We start from the raw sequence: 17,025 nt of genomic DNA on the forward strand, positions 1-17,025 counted from the left end.
TGGGTGGCCGCTTGAGTGCTCAGCTGAGGTGAACACTGGGCTGAGCGCTTGGATTAAGTGATGCCAAACTTTCTTATGTTGCTGTCATGTGTTTGAGGCGTAAAATTCTCGTGAGCCCAGCCCTGCTCTGAAAACCCCTATCTGTCCTGAGCAGTGCATTCGTTACTTTGCTTTGCCTTTTATCCAGACTCCTCATCAAAGGGCCCCCAGGCAAAGTTCAGGGCTTGTGTCACCTACATGTTAAAAACAATGGAAAAACACAGGAGAGAGGGAAAAACAGACCAAAGCAGCCCAAGGCCGTCCCACCTGATCAGCTATCAGCAGCTGATCACCAGTCATGTGACCAATACAGCTTCAAGAATCCCTCTGCTTCGCTCCCCTGTTAGACTGGAATCCCACTCTCAGTCCGTGGCTGATGCCCACACAAACCCTTGCTGACTTTTGATCTAATCCAGAATCAAATTGCATGGGTCTGGATCCTGGAGTTTTAAACTGGCCTTTACATTCATTCCACACCCAATGAAATGGGTTAAACCCCAAAAACCTGTTCTCAAATAAATCTGTTAGTCTTAACAGGGCTACTGCTATGGGACTTTCAATTCTTAGTTGGTTGGATCAGTCACTGCAGTTTCAGCTGTCCCCTTATTGTCCCTCACTGAAATTGTTCTTTTCTCTCTTGGTTTGGGCTCATGCTGGCTGTGCCTACAGCAGCTGTCCATCAAGGGTAGCAGTGGCTACAACGCTAATGTAGAAGCTGACCTGGAGACCACAGTGGTTAGAGCACAGGGAGCCACAGGCAGCCTAGCCACATCTGCAAAACAGAGAGGCTGGTATAGAAAGCGTGTGCAAAGGAAGCCCAGTTTCAGGCACTGACTGCAGGTTGAACCTCTCTAATCTGGCACTCTCTGGTCCAGCAACATCCAGAATCCGGCCTGATTTTAGTTAGCTGGATGACCACTTACCATGGGTGTGGCCAAGTTTCCTGCAGTCCTGTAAAGTTTATTTCCACCCACCAGTCCTGGCTCAGTGTTCCTGGCTGTTATTTAGCTCTAATTTACCCCTAAATGTTTTCTCAGAGCCCGGTAAGCAGTGGAAGTGTTGTTAATTTGCTAGACAATATTGACCTCCCGTGGTCTGGCACGTTCTCTTGTTTGGTATTGGTCTGGTCCTGAGGGTGCCGGACTAGAGAGGTTCAGCCTGTATCTCAGTTATTAGTGTGATGGGTTTTTTCCCTCCATGAGCACAGTTTGAAGGGGTACCTGTATAAAAGCTCTTCGGCCTTGGTGTTCAGCCGAGACCTCGATAATGTGCAGATTGACCTTGGGAAATGCCCAGTAGCTTCCTAACGTGAGAATTGTATAAATGAGATCCTCCGTTGGGATGAGGTCGTATTGTTTATGTACAACTCAACGGCAGGGCAGGGTTCTAGAGAAGAGACCAGAAAGGTATAAAATCATGTAGAACATAGGTCATCTACAAGGTCTCCCCCACTTCACTCTGTCTTGGGACACAACTTCTAGCTGACCCCAGGAGTACCCCAGCTGTTGGCCTTCAATCTCAGTAGGCCTTCTCCATGCTGTCCAAGGTCCTCCTCTTTTGCGTTTCCTTTGCGGGTTCCGTGTCAGAGCTTGACGGATGAAGCTGGATGATGTTTTTCTTAGAGTGTGACCCAGCCACCCCCACTTTCTTCTCTTGATTTCATTGTCAATTGGTTCTTGTCCTGCTCTGTTCCAGAGCTCCTCATTTGTGACCAAGTCTTGCCAGTTGATGTATTTCACCATTAAACATTGACCGTCCATCCCTTGTTCTGCAAACCACTTGCCACACCCATCCATTAACCTTCCATTGATACCGATAGTCTGGAAGGACATCCAGGACATACCTAGGACTTGTGGCTGTGTTGCTGGTGCCTTGCGCCTGGGTGTGCTGGGACTTTCAGAAGAAGGACAAGCAGTTAAAGCAACACTGTTTAAAATTCCCAGGTTTAAGCATCTGACTTGTTGGCACTAATGCCAGTGATGATATGAGTCAAACCCAAATAAATCTAAAAATTCCATTGACTTCTCACTCTTAACATTTCTCTCCTTGTGGACAAAACTTGGACCCTCCAGTTCTCCTGTTAACGTCAGGCAGGCACTGCACAGGTACTGTATTCCACTACCACACGGATCCGAACAGGATGGGGGCCTAAGTCATTTCGTGGTCAGTACCAGTTTCTAGCTGACTTCTGTTTCAGGACCTTACGCGCGACCCCCAGGCTGCAGGCCTGCTGGGCCCAATGTTCCTGCAAATCTTTTCCATCCAGGTGCAGAATAAATTTTGTTGCCTGCATCGAGGGATGTGTGAATGTGCACCACCAGGACAAACATATGCTGCTAGCTGTGAGCGCTCTGCTAACCAGCTGGGCAGCATTTGAATCTCTCCTGAGCAGCCACACAACATACAGCCCACAGGGAACATTGGCTGGGACCTGCTTTTAACAGCTGACAATCATGTCGTTTGTTACCTTGTGTTTTCCCCTCCCCGCTCTCTGTTTTCGCTCATCTTCTGCACTGATTGTAAGCTCTTGTGAACCGTGCCTTTTTTTGTTTTGATTTGATTTGTTTTGCATTTACATGGGGCCTAGAAAATGAGGCCCTCTTTATAATGGGAACTACTGGGTGCTACCAGAGCACACCTCATAAATCCAAAGCTGTGTTCCCTGCAAGCTGAGCACTTGAGCAGCTGCCCAGGAGCAATTCAGGTGCTGCCCAGCTGATCAGCAAAACACCCACAGCCAGCAGCCTGTGTTTCCACTGGTGGTGCACATCTGCACATGCCTTGGTGCACATAACAAAATTTAGTCTGCCCATGGATGGAAAAAATTAAAGAGAACCCTGATCAAAAGAATAATACTTGGATGGCAAACACTGGACAGGGAATTTATAGAAGAAAAAGTGAATGAATAACTGAATGCGCTGGAAGTTAAAAAGAAAAAACAGCCTACAACAGGGATAATGGGATAATTGAAGTTATTTTTACAGGGACTGAACTGTGGAGCAAGATTCGGCAGGGCTCTGAGAGAGCTCCTAATGTACACCTGAGCACATCAGGCCTGCTGAATGGTTTTGTTGTTATCAGCACCTGTTCTCTATTAATTCCAGGACTGGCGGTTGATCAGTCTGCCCTCCAGTCTAACCGCGGCCTGTAGCAAATATTTAATCTCTTTTTCTGTGCTTAATTGCCTCTCGGTGAGCTCATTAATTGGTATTTAGCAGGTTCCCACCTCCAGTCGAGTGTTCTCTGACTGTTCACAGAGGCTGCTTAGTCTGCAGACAGTTGGAAACCAGAAAACCTCTGGGGTGCTGGGGGATTTTCATTGGGGCTGACAAAAAGTAATTATCCAGATTCAGTTAGGCTGGGAATAGATTTGGAGTCCTTTATCTGCAAAAGCCAGATTTCCTTTAACAGGTTAACCAGTTCCTCTCTAACCCCAGAGCGCCTGCTGCCTCTCAAATGGAGAGTAGATGGGTTAATTCCCTTCCTGATCCATGGGGTCCTCTAGGGCTGCAGCAGGACCAGTCTAGATAGTGGTTGCAGCTTTTCATTTATCATGGGGTGTTTGCAGCTGTCTCCTTGGCACCCAGAATTGCTAGTGAGCAGCTGTGGTGTGGAGTAGGCAGGTTCTCCATCAGCTTGGCTGGCTGCTTGGCCCACCCGTCATTTTGTCATTCAACTCCCTGTCACTCTGCGGTGCCTGCCTCGGGATTTGTTGTTCCTGGAAACGCTGCTCTCAAAAGAAGGATTTTCTGAGTCTGAAGCCTCAGATTACCCCCTGCCAATCATCCAAGGCTGTCATATGTTTCAGTAGCCCTGCCACGTGAAGATGGGGTGGCGGGGGAGCTGCAGGACCTCCCTGCTTGGCCAGCAGCCGATACAAACCCTATCCTTATCATAGAGCTGATCTCCCTTCCAAGTGCACCTTCCAGCTCAGCTGGGACACTGGCATCTCAGAGAGCAAATTCTAGTGTCCCCCACTCAGGGCTATGGGCAGGCTCTCAGTTGGGTGCTCATGCAGCTTACCGTGAATTTATGGAACAAAGGAGACTGGGGATGGAGGAGGGGAGCCCTGCCGTACCCTGCTTCTGTATCGTCCCGCAAGGCAAGGAAAGCTTTGATGTATGGAGCAGTTGTAGGACACAGCAGCCTCTCCCCCGCCTTCTCTATTTGCAGCACAATTGCAAGGGTTCAGCTGAGCTCCAGGACTGAAGCCCTGTGCCCACTGAGCACATCAGGACATGAGTCTGAGTGAGGCCCATCCCCTGCCCTCTCCAACAAACATTCGCTGAAATTGCTCATCCTGAAAGGAATTCTGCGGGGCTGAGCGCTTGGGAGGCCACCCAGGAGAGATTCAGGTGCCGCCCAGCTGATAAGCAGAGCACCCACAGCCGGCGGCATGTGTTTCTATGTGTGGTGCACATCTACACATGCCTCAGTTCAGGTAACAAAATTTATTCCTCTCCTGAGTGGAAAAAAGCTGGAGGGAACACCAGGAAAAACTGGTCTAGTTTATGCTCTTCTGGAGAGCACTGAGAACTTCCCACAGGGATGGGCACCGTGTCAGCACTGCAACAGAACAGTGTGGGCACCTCCCAGCTCAGCTCATTGCATAAGAGGAGGAATTTCTGTACACCTGGAACACGGGAAGTGATGCAAGCAGCACCCAGGAGACTGCCAGATCTTGCCTTTATGTCTCTGTTTTCCCTGCCCTCGGCTTCCCCGGGCTTTCTTCTAGCCTTTCGCAGAGGATGTGGTAACAAAGGGCGAGCTCAGCACTGAGTGGGGGCCAACTTCAGCCAGGGATTTCCCTAGAATAAACCCTTCCTGGAGAAAACCTCCCTCTTCCCAGGTCCATTTGGGGCGTGACCCAATGGCCATTGTCAATTTAAAGGATCTCGTCTTCAGCGGGCATCATGGCCAACATGCCTTCTGCTCCTGGCGCTGTCCCTGTTGTCACACTGTGCTCTCTGCAGGAGAGATGCACACAGCCTGCTTTGGACACCACATGCTGGGCAGCGGAGCAGTGTGCGTGGCCCAGCTGGAGCCCAGGCTGTCTCTCTCAGATGCTTTCCAGAGGCTTTTTTAAACCATCAACTTCTCTCCATGTCTGCATCCTACACGGCTCCTTGTGTGTCTTCCTGGCATGCATGTGGGGGTGGGGGCAGATGCACCGTGGGAAGGAATTCAGCTCCAAGGTGAGCTGGGAATGATTAGAACAGAGGAAGCTGCAGAGAACACTGAGGGGTGTGGTAGGGTAGGCTGGCCTCAATACATGTGAAATCCTGTATCCAGAGAGCTATTAGCAGCTGTAAACTGCATGGATTAAAAACGTGTGTGGGCGGGCGTGTACTGCATGCCTTTAAAATATGTTGTGTGTGTGTTTGTGTGTGTACTGCATGCCTTTAAAATATGTTGTGTGTGTATATTGCTTGTGTTTAAAACATGGTGTGTGTGTGTGTATATATATATTGCATGCATTTAAAAACATGGTGTCTGTGTGTGTGAACTGCATGGATTTAAAAACACAGTTGTGTGTGTGCACTTGCGTAGGTGTGTGTGGTATCAGTCATCAGGGAGAGTGGGATAGGAGGAAACTGGGGCAGAGCCATACCAAAAATCTATTTCCCTGAATGTCTGTGAACTAAGAACTCTCAGCTGTGCCCAGCTTGGGTCACTCCTTGCCCAACTGAATGGGGTTAGGCCCAGAGTTCCCTGTAAGCTGAGCACTTGGGCAGCTGCCCAGCAGAGATTCACGTGCCGCCCAGCATATTAGCTTAGCAACGTGTACGTCTATTGGTGGTACATGTCTGCACATGCCTTGGTGCACAGAAGAAAATTTATTCCGCCTGTGAATGGAAAAAATTAGAGGGCCCAATGGCTAGGGCCACCTTAAGCAAACCAGTTGGGTAAGTGGAAGGTGACAGGAAAGTTGAAAAATGGAAAATGTAGCACTTATTTCCACCAGCCCGATGATCTTTGTTTTAAAATATCCCCCTGGCTGGGGAGGGACAAGGTCTCTCCGCAGTAATAAAATCCCAGCTCCAGGCTGGCATGGAGACCTAACAACAAACAACCTACCCAGGGCACTCACCCAGCACCCCTTTCTGAAGAATGGCAGCTCTGCTAATGCCTCTTCCAGATGCTGATGGCTCCCACCAGCTCAGCAATGTGATTGATTTTTTTTCCCCCTTGATATAGAATATCACGGACCAGGAAAATCAAAAGGAAAACTTGGACCAGCGGTTTCCCAGCCTGTTCAAGAAAGGGCGGAGGAAGACGGTCGTGAGGAACCTGGGGAAAATTATCTATTACTCCAAGGTCAAATTTAAATTCCAGCACTGCCAGGTAAGCCCCGGAGCAGGTGGATGCACACAATGTAACTGTCCTGGTCTTTTTCCCCTGGTAATGGAGAGATGGAGCAGATCAATCTGAGTAGAGGAAAAGGTGATTTGAAAAGTGACTTCATTCTCCCGCCAGGGAGGGTGCCCATGTAGCCTGGAATAATGATAAGCCCGGTGCTTGCAGCTCACTCACCTGATGCCACCCTAGAGAAATCCGTGCCAGCATTGCCACTGATTTCAATGGGAGCAGGATTGGTCTGGATTCCAGGGGGTTGTTTGGCGTGTCAGAACACCAGGGTCCCTTCCACAGCACAAAGCCCCAAATGATTTTTGTTTCTGAAGGTGAGGTTGGCATCTGGGAGCCCGTGGGTGTATTTAAGGACTTGGTCTGCTGACCCATGTGGCTCTGCCTTATCCTGCCAATGTTGAGCTCAGGACAAGAGGCGAACTCGTCACCTGTGTGGCATCTCATGGGCTAGACCAGCGGTCAGCCACCTTTCCGAGACAGAGTGCTGAAATTGGCCTTTTGACCTCTATGGACAGCCCGAGTGCCAGGGATACTTTTTAATGTCACTCATAGTCCTACAGACAGCAGCTTCATTAATCAATAAACTAAGAGGCAGCGCTTTACTGTTGAGGGCAGCGTTAGCTGGGCTTTTGTTAATCCACAGGCAGCATGACTTTGAGCAAGCTCCCGGCCGCATGAGGGAGGAGGGGCGGGTCTGAGCACCCGTCTCAAGTGTCAATGAACATTGGCTGATGTGCCATTCATGGCAGCTGTGCCGGCGGTTGCTGACCCCTGGGCTAGAAGATGCTCTGCTCCCATACTGTGCATAGGTGACTTAGGGCACACTTGCTTCCACCAGGACTGAGGATAAGGCCTTGCTTTCAGGGGTAGCACCTGTGCCTGGAAACAGACTGGGTCTTTCCTTTGGTTAGTGGCACAAATGTTGGTTGTTCAGGAAGCGCCCCAGAGCAGGGTGAAGCCTGGCGAGGTTTGCCTCATGGGAGACATACTCCCCATGTTCTTTTCCCACAGGAGGTGAATGACTGCTACTTGGAACTGTTCCAGTCCCACCTGTACTTTCAGTCCGTCGGCTCGAATGGATTGACCTATCAGGTAAGGTGTCTCTCCACTGCTATGAAATGAATGGGCAGCTGTCAGCTGAGAAGCAGCATGTTTGGTAGATAGTGCACTGGACTGGGAGCCAGGAGACCTGGTTTCTCTTCCTGGACCTGCCATATGATTCCACGTGGGTCACATCCCTCCGATAGCCCGCCTCTTGCTATGTGGTTTTTCAGGCACTAGCACACATAGGGTCTGAAGGTGCTCTTGTAATACGCATAATAAAAATACAGTAAACTCTTTCATATCAGGCAGCCCCACGACTGGCAGGTTGCTGGATATTAAAATATTCTGGATACTAGAGAGGTGCACCTAGCAATGCATAACACTCAAGAAAAACAAGGTTAGATAGTAAGAAACAAACAAAAATGCATTCAGAGTACTTTGTTCACTACCAACACTAGTACTGTATGCTGTAAACTTACACTATTTTTGCTGCATTTATTTGTATTTACTTTCAGTCTACTGTATGTAACTAAAATTTACTTAGGGTTAAAATGCTGGTTATGGGAGAGTTCCAGATTATAGAATGCCAGGTATGAAAGCATTTACTGTACTATGTATACACACAAATGAGTGGCCAGACCTGCAGAAAAGCTGAATGCTCAGAAGGCCCTTGTTGGCCTTAACAAGACGTGTAGTGTACACGGCATTTTTGACAACCAAAGGACTTGTTTGGGCACCTGGATATAAGAGTGGTCTAAAAGCAGAGAGTGCAGAGGGGAGCAGGGGATGGAAAGTTGAGGCTACTTGAAGTCAGCCTTGCAAAACTGTGATGAAAACATGCCCCAGACACCATATCTATTTACCCATGTACCAAAAGCTGCTACCAATATGGAAAAAACAAAGGAGATTTTGTCTGTCCTTCCAAACCAAAGCATTCTCCTGCCTTGGCCAGTAAAATTGTGCAAGGCTGTTCTGTAGACGTTTGCAGAATCCAGCTCCTTCTGGGATGATGTAGTGCCTTAGAAGCCATTTGCGGTAAATTCATTATGAGAAGGCAATTGCATGAGTCACCCAGCAAACTGGCCTTTGAGTGTGAAGCCCTGTTGTCAATATATAAACTGTATTTAAAAATCCTTTGTCTCTGTTACAAACAGTTCCAGTTCCATGAACAACTCCTAGGGGTACCACAAGTGTCTGACACTTTTTTGGTATCATACACTGTTGGTATCTATTTTCTGTTATTAAAGCCACGTACAATGTTACTTCTTCATTGCTATGAAACCAGATCAAATTACTCCATTTAGTTTTGCTGTATGTGTTGCTGTTTGGATTTTTTTGGTCTGACAACAATTTTTTTAAGAAAATTTTCATAGGTGATCCGCATTAGAAATATTGCTTGGTATTTTGCAGTCTCAAAAAAATTAAGAAATAGTGCCTCAGGCTCACACAGAGTGACTTGTAAAAGAATTTATGCACTGGTATTGACTTTTAGATATGATGCTGATTAGTTCTCTTTACACCTCTGATTTACGGAACACGTACCTAATTATAAGCACTTGGGCTGAATTCACACCTGGCACCATTATGCTGTTTGTTTGCATTTTGCAGCCAGCTCCGTTGAGACATTGAAAGTAGCCTGGTCCATTTTTCTTTCTGCCTCTAGCTAGTTTTACTTCCTGATTCTTTTGCACTAGCCCAGCACTGTTTTCTCTGGATTTCTACGACTGTAGAGGAACATTTATCCTGTGCTCATTAGTTGACGATGAAGGGTGAAACCCTCACTCCACCGAAATGAGAGTTGACTGGAGTCTGATGCTGGTTTGCACTTAAGTCCCCCTATACAGCGGGATGAGGCCTTATTTTAAAGTAAAGAGAATCAGGCTCAAAATATCTCCATTCGGAGGAGGTTTCGCAAGATAACAGTTTGAGCCCAAACTGCCAGCTGATGCCTGTTGGAAGCCATCAGCTCCTTTTGGAAGGAGGCCTTTGGCACCAAAAGGCAACTGGTTGAGGTAATAATGGTGCTCTGTGGTTCTGCAGGGGCTGCTGCCGCTGAAAGAGCTGTGCCTGTGTGAACCCAACAAGGCCAGGAGCACAGAACAGGAGGAGTACGCCTTCTGCATTACAGGTCAGTGCTGCTTTGTTTGCTCTGGCTGGCTGAGAGATTGGAGCCTGGCTTGACCTCCGTGTGCTCATGCTTTGTGGGAAGCCACCTGTCCCCAGGGAAAAAGGTGCTTCAGAGAAGGGTTGGAACCACACAGGCTGTTAACCCCATCATGGCGCTTGTTTGAGAGCCCATCTAGGCTTCTAGGATGATGACCCAAGCAACAAGGAAAGATCCTGGAGATGTGGATTCCATTCCAAACCCTGTGTGACCCTAGGGGGAAAATGTACCCAAGAAGTTACTTGAGTGAAAGCACAGCTGCTTTGGGGGGAAATGTATGTAAGTACAAATCACCAGTGTCCCTCTGGAAAACTGCTTGTGTAAAAGTACATGCACACATGCGTCATTTCTTCATTGTACTCAGGTATCCCAAAGTGAAATCAGCTCTACTTTTACTCAAGTAAATTTTGGGGTACTTTTTCCATCACTGTGTGCGACTATGTGCAAGTTACCCAGGATCCTTGTGCCTTGGTGACGCTCAGTTTCATCCTGACACAGGCATAACTGTGCTTCCTTTGAGTGTTTTGTTTCAGCTAGAAGCTGTTCCCAGTGTTCCCAGTTAACTGAGCGGTTGGGCGGCTGCTCAGGAGAGATTTAGGTGCCACCCAGCTGATTTGCAGAGTGCCCCCAGCCACCCATGGCGGGCAGCGTGTGTTTCTATTGGTGGTGCACATCTGCACATGCTTTGATGCACATAAAATTTATTCTACCCTGGATGACAAAAATGAGAGGCAGCACTGGTTGCAGCAGCTGTCAATATGCCTCAGAAGGCGGCGTGCTCCTAAATGTGCTTCTATTGGTGGTGCACATAACAAAATTTTTCTGCTCATGAATGGAAAAAATTAGAGGGAATGCTGGCTGGTACAGCCGGGCTTGTCTCTGACTTGGTATACGTACAGCACCTTGCACAGTGGGGCGCATTGGCACTCCCTCCCCGTAGACAACTAATAACCATAGTAATGAGAGATGCTCCTTCATGCTCATCCACTAGCATCAGAACTGCCCTCTTAGGACTCCATAGCCATTGACCAGTCTCTCTGGTGCCAAGGGGCCCCTCACTTTTTGAACTGTATTCTGAATCATCTCACCTGAGAAAAGCCTTCTGGGGAGAGCAGCCTATCTACAGTGGGGGTGGGAAGTTCACTGGGGCTTAGTCACTGCTGAATTACAGCAATCCAGAGCCACCCGGCCTGGTAGTTAAAGCATGAGCCAGGCAGAGGAAACTAACCGCCCCATAAGGCTCACACAGCGCTGGCAAAGCCGTTTGTGCCTGGGGTCTACGTGCTCGGGTGACCCAGGCTAGAAAGTGAGTCCTAGAATAACCCCACAGTAAAGATTTTTTGTTTGTGCCTAACTCAAAGAGCCATCTGGCTAGGCCAGAGCTTCTGAAACCTGCAAGTGTGACTCCCCTTCCCCAGACCTGGCCCCCAGACTACTGAGCAGTGACCGTGTTCTATTATAACAGGCCAGATCCCACAGAGCCCTTTGGCCAGCTGTCAGAGGCTGTGATCTGCACAGCCACACCTCTTGGAGCTCAAGTGACATCCCCAATGGAGGGGTGCATAAGTGCCAACTTCTGCTCTCGTCTGGGGGAGGGGGGACTTGATCCCCCACCCTACCTCTTCCCACTTCTCCTCCCCACTCCATTACTCCCTGGCTCTTCCTGCCTCCTCCCCCAAACATGGCCCGTCCCTCCATCTCCTTCCCTGCACCTCCAAGCACCACAAAGAGCTATTGGCCGTGGGCAGGAGGTGCTGAGGGAGTGGAGCAGAGGCGACAGCTTGGCTGCCAGTGGGCGCGGAGCACCTGCTGAATTTTCTCATTGTGTGATCCTGCCCTGGAGCACCCCCAGAGTCAGAGCCTATGCAGGAGCAGGCTTGCTCAGCCGGCTCTCAACCCCCCATGCGTGTCAGGGGCTGGGAAGCTGGACTCACGCATTGCGAGGCTCTGGTCTGCTGAGGAAAGGGGTTTGATGAAGCAGCAGGCAGGGAGAGGCATTCAGCTGCAAACCCTGAATCCTGCCCTGCTGTGTCTAGCCGTCAGCCCCTCCCATGAATACAGATGGCTTGAAGGGGTAGTGGGGTCTCCTGGGTGTCGAGCAAAGCTGCTCTTCTGTGCTTGGTTCCACCCGGTCAATGCGACTGGCCTTGGAACATGAGCTCACACTGCAGAGAACAGGTTCACCGCTGCTAGCCAGGCCAGAAACCACCTCTGAGGTTTGCCAAACCCCCCTCGCCCCCAAGGCTGCTATATCTCAAATGGCAAGCCAAGCTGTCCTGGGAACCCTTTGGTGGGTCACACTCCCGTGGCTCAACATTTCCTGTGCAGTACTTTCTCTTCCCCCACCAGGCCTGCTGATACAGGGAGGAGATGGGCAAAGAGGGCAGTTGCCCTGGGGCCCAGCAATTCAAAAGGGCCTGGGGCTCTCAGCCAGTGTTCCCTTCTAATTTTTATCACCCATGGGCAGAATACATTTTGTGATGTGCACCACCAGCAGAAACACGCTGCCGGCTCTGGGCAGCTGTGGATGCTCTGTTAATCAGCCGGGTGGCTGCCGAATCTCTTCTGGGGGGCTGCCCAAGCACTCAGCTTACAGGGAACGCTGCTCCCAGCCGCCACCACTGCTACAGCAGCAGGAGCCGGAGCTGGGCCCTTAAAATCACTTCTGGAGCCCCAGGCAGTGTGCTCCAGGTGGCTCTCGGGACTGGCTGGGCATGGGTGCAGTGGGATCGTGGCACTGCTGAGGGTGGGCTTTATGTGAGCTGGCCTGTTTATAATGAGGGTGGGATGGAAGCTCCTTCCATCCAAGGCTCCACCTCTTCCAGTGTGGCAGCACAAACTGCCTGGACTGATCTTTTCTGGCGAGCCTTTGAAAAAAGTATAAAACCAAATCCCATGAGAGGTCAAGACTCCTGCCTTATTGGAGGGGGCTGGGGACCGGGCATGTAGCTAGGTACTTATGCTCATGTCTTAATGTATTTATCCTCAGACCACTCTTGGGCGGGAGGGCGGTGCTATTAACCCCACTTTAGGGATTGGGAAAGTGAGGCACAGAAGCCGAGTGACTTGCCACAATGTCACACAGGAGGGAATCCAACCTAGATCTCGTGACCCTCATTTCAGCACCAGGCTATGTTCTGTTTCTGTCCCAGACACATGATTAATATTACAGGAAGTCTCAGGGGCCTCTGTCTGACTCGGACCTCTGTGTACTAGTTGCTGTGTAGATTCACAGAATAAAGAGCCAGGTCCTTCCCTAAAGAACTTGAACTCTATAGGACCGCATCATTTAATGGCTCTGTGACTGTACAGAGGACATAGCGATACTTTTCTTGCCATGTAGGGGTGCTGAGGCTTAATTAATTAATAAACTACTGTAAAACAGGTTGGGATTCTAAGATGAAGGGTCCCACAGAGAGGCAGAGTATCTCTGTTGGAGATAATTTTTCATGATGGCATACTGTGAATTCACTTAGCTGAGTGCTTCCCTACCTTGCAGACACTACAATCACAAGTGTATTTAAAGGGCATCTAATACAGGTTGAAGGAAAGGCATCTAGTTAATAATTGAATGTAACATACAGTGACGCAGCTGCCAGAAGTGTTATGTCACCAAGGTGTTGTCATAGTGACTGGTAAGAAGTGTGAGACATTTTCGGTATGCATACTAAGCAAACGAAAGCTTGAAATATTAAGATGAGCAGTGGCCAGCATCCTTTCATACAGCAAGGTTGTGTGAGAGCAGTTGTAAATTGTCTGGGACACATTTTATTTGATAATACAGTAAGTGAATGACTGGGTAGAATGCCTGTCATCACATGTGAATTAACATAAAAAAAGTGACAGTGACAACGTATTTTTATCTGTAAAAATTACTGAGGAAAAAATGTTAACAATTGGCCAGCTTTGCCCTATAGTTTGTTTTCAATTACTGGGCATTCTTACAGCTTGAAATCAGAGTGAAAACCGCCTGTCCCATCTCCCTTTTGTTACTGGTACTTTGTCTTTTCCGATTTCTCATGCACTAGTGCATTGGCTGCTGTATTTGGGTTGCAGAGGAATTTGAAAAGTGCTTTTCTGGCTGGATTTTTGTACAGAATAAAAACATTTCCAGACATCTCAAGTTGCATAAAAAGCTGTGTGTTTATACTGCCCACATTTGGGATCTAATTCTACCCGAGTACCCCTTTAAGAATTGCATTCATCAACCTAGAAGGCTGAGGAAACCTGGGGGAGCTCTCCTTTCACACAGCTCTACCGGCTACTTGATACCATAGGCTCAGCCAATGGCAAGTATGGCATCACCAGAACAAACTCTCTCATTGGCTGAGCAGAGTATTCTATTGCCTAGCAACCAGGGAGAGCCCTTGCAGTACCATGGTAGCATGAAGCATTCTGCTGTGTGCTTACATCATCTACTGTCTTGGGTCCATAGGTCCCCTGCTGAACCCCCTTATAGTGTACTGTCCCAGTGAGTTGGAGCTCAAGCAATGGCTTTATCACCTGGAGAAACAGATCCATCTCAATGGAGGAAACCTGAACGGGTCCTTCATATCTCAGGTTCGTGACATGGGCCAAGGGGACCAGGTTGGGAACAGGATGGTCTACAGGTTGGACCTCTCTAGTCCAGTACCCTTGGAAACTGACTGGACCTGAACGAGAGAATTTGCCAGACCACGGGAAGTCAATATTGCCTAGCAGCATTACCAACACTTGGGCTCTTAGCTGATATTTAGGGGTAAATTACAGCAAATAACAGCCCAGAACACTGAGAGCCAGGACTGGTGGCTGTAAACAAACTTTATGGGACCGTGGGAAACTTGGCCACATCCTTGGTAAGTGGTCGCCCAGCGAAGTAAAATCATGCTGGATTATGGATGTTGCTGGATTAGAGAGATTCATCCTGTAGTTGGTTTTTAAAGCAATGCACATGGATGGTAATGATTTTTGCTCATTTCCTGATCAGAAAGTGAAGCACTAAGGAAAGAAGCAAGAGGCACATCTCATCTAATCTATTTTATCATCTCCTAGATATGGAGCCAGATGGCCTACCTTAGACCGCTCAGCTTTCCTTGCCTGGGATTCACATGCTGTCAGTCAGTTGTCCTGAACATTTTGTACACCATGGCGCTGCTACTAGGCCCATTTTCCTCTGTGTCCCAGAATACTGAGGTCTGGTGACCCAGGTTTAGCAGCTGAGCACTTCAATGGGGAGTGAGATCATGTCCAATCCCCCCCACCCATATGCAACCACTAGTGACTGATTCCCTTGGATGCTGTAAACTGTTAACTGCAAGCTGCAAAGACTGCTGCTATGCTCAGCACCCAAGTGTCCGTTGTAGTTCTGATCCCATTCTCCATGGGCCAGCTGGAAGCACAGCTGGGGGAGGAGGAGGGAAAGGAAGGTGCCTTGCCTCTTCTGTAGCAAACCCTTCTAGTGTTGTAAGTTGTGCCAAACCAGGTTAGGAAGAGAATACTGGCTTGGAACAGTGATGGCAGGTGATAAATTTGCCCTGGTACAGCACCTCCCATTTGAGGATCTCTGAGCATCGTGCACACATTTAATTAAACCCTTCAACACCCTTCTGAGGCAGGTGCTTATTATCCTCGCCATTTCACAATGGAGCAAACTGAGGCACCCAGTGGGTTAGGTAACTCTTCGAAGGTCTCACAGTCAGGCAGCGGCAGAGCCAGGGATGGCACTCAGGAGGCTTAACTCCTTGTCTAATTTACCACTTGTAACGATTGGGTAAGGAGGACTAAAGTAGAGAGAAGGGAAATCATCAAAGATGGGGGAGGAGCAGAGATGGTGCTGCTGCCTGAGTCCTTTCTCATTTCAAGGGGAAAACATGGTTCCATCAGGTTTAGCAGTCTGAGCTGGACGGCCCTGGGCTGTGCTCACAGCCAGTAGTCAGTTGTATCTGAGCTAAAACACACATTACCGATCAGGTATTCCCACCACTGCCTGTTCAATCAGAGGACCCTTCAAAGGCCTTAACCCAGAAACTCTTTCTAGGCCAAATGTCCCCTGCCCTGCCAAACTGCCGGTGTAGTCACCCTTCTCCGTTTGCTTCCAGCGTGAATCACGGGGCCTGGCACAAGGAAGTGCAAGGCAATCTGGCAGGAGCTGTCTGACAAGCCAACCACTCACACTTTCCAGTCTGCCTTAAACAGCAGAGTGCCAGCGAGCCATGATTTCCACACCCATCCAGCATCTCTCGGCTGACGGAGGGGAGCAGACAGGAAATCAGGCTCGTGGGCAGAAAGCTGAGGAGAGAACCTGCCTAACAAGTCTGGGGTCTGTGCTGTCAGTCAGGGGCTACTGCACTCTGGGATTGTATTAGGCAGGGACTGATTGCTATTGTAAAAATAGACTTGAAAGGCATGTGGCTTTTCATCTCTCAGCCCTGCTGCTAATTAAGCCTCTTATGTACAAATGGCCATTAGTCCTAAGGTGTGTAGTACAGCCCCAGCTTACTCATGGAAGGGGTGGGTAGCAGTGTTCCCTGTAAACTGTGTGGCTGTGCAGGAGAGATTCAGATGCTGCCCAGCTGATTAGCAGAGCACCCACAGCTGGCAGTGTGTGTTTCTATTGGTGGTGCATATCCACCCATACCTCAGTGCACATGACAATATTTATTCTACCCATTGATGTTAAAAAATGGAGGTGACACTGGTGGGGAGGAGAAACAGCGGTGATACAGGGGCATAGGTGGGTGTAAATCCCCAGTCGCCTGTGCTAATCATTAGCTTCATAATTAGCATTCGTCAGTGCAACATGGGACACAGTGGGGATCCAGTCTCCATGACTATTATTGCCTGCATCAATGGCTTTTTGTTGGGTTATTGTTATTTATTATTCTTTAACTAGCATTACTGCCAGAGATGTACGTGAATCTCTACAGCAGATCTTTAACCAACAGATCAGAGAGCTGATCTGGTTTCCTTATTCTCCTTTATTAAGCAGCTTGTATAATAGTTTCAGTCCACAGGCAATGTTCAGACCCCAGATTCGCTTCTGCCTCCTCCCCTTTGTGCTGTCCTTGCCAAAACATTCCTGGCTTCCTACACTAACAAAAGGCCTGTGCACAATGTTGTCACTTGGGAATTCTTTCTAATGCGTAAAAAAACAAAAAACAAAAAAACCCCAAAACAGGCCATGCATGTTTGCATATTTTTTTGGAGGCGTAGCTATAGGAGGCTAACCTCAGCATGAATTTGAAGCTTATGTGCTGAAGGGATCCAAGAATCTAGTGTTGGAGATCGAAAGAAGCTTGTGGGACTTCTGGAGTGTGTTTGTGTGTGTGTTAATTGTGGAACTTCCCTTTTGTGCATGTCTCAGGTCTTGTGAGGAATCTTCAAAAAGGATGGGGTGGGAGGCATGTGTAATGGAAGAAACCAGGAATGAG

At 48.6% G+C, this 17,025-nt stretch overlaps 1 protein-coding gene across 2 annotated transcripts in view; it reads left to right on the plus strand.

The window, feature by feature from the left end:
• The window catches only part of PLEKHN1 (pleckstrin homology domain containing N1), a 168,862-nt gene that overhangs the window by 8,316 nt on the left and 143,521 nt on the right, over positions 1–17,025 (plus strand). For both annotated transcript variants that reach the window (XR_012642359.1, XM_074975722.1), the window contains exons 3-6: positions 6,238–6,384; positions 7,420–7,500; positions 9,493–9,580; positions 14,052–14,176. Coding sequence is in view for 1 of the 2 variants with exons in the window: in XM_074975722.1 (XP_074831823.1) it covers positions 6,238–6,384; positions 7,420–7,500; positions 9,493–9,580; positions 14,052–14,176 (441 nt within the window). In the remaining variant the exon portion in view is untranslated. The remainder of the gene's footprint in view (positions 1–6,237; positions 6,385–7,419; positions 7,501–9,492; positions 9,581–14,051; positions 14,177–17,025) is intronic.

The sequence above is a fragment of the Carettochelys insculpta genome, chromosome 23, assembly GCF_033958435.1.
Source record: "Carettochelys insculpta isolate YL-2023 chromosome 23, ASM3395843v1, whole genome shotgun sequence".
Lineage (NCBI taxonomy): Eukaryota > Metazoa > Chordata > Testudines > Carettochelyidae > Carettochelys > Carettochelys insculpta.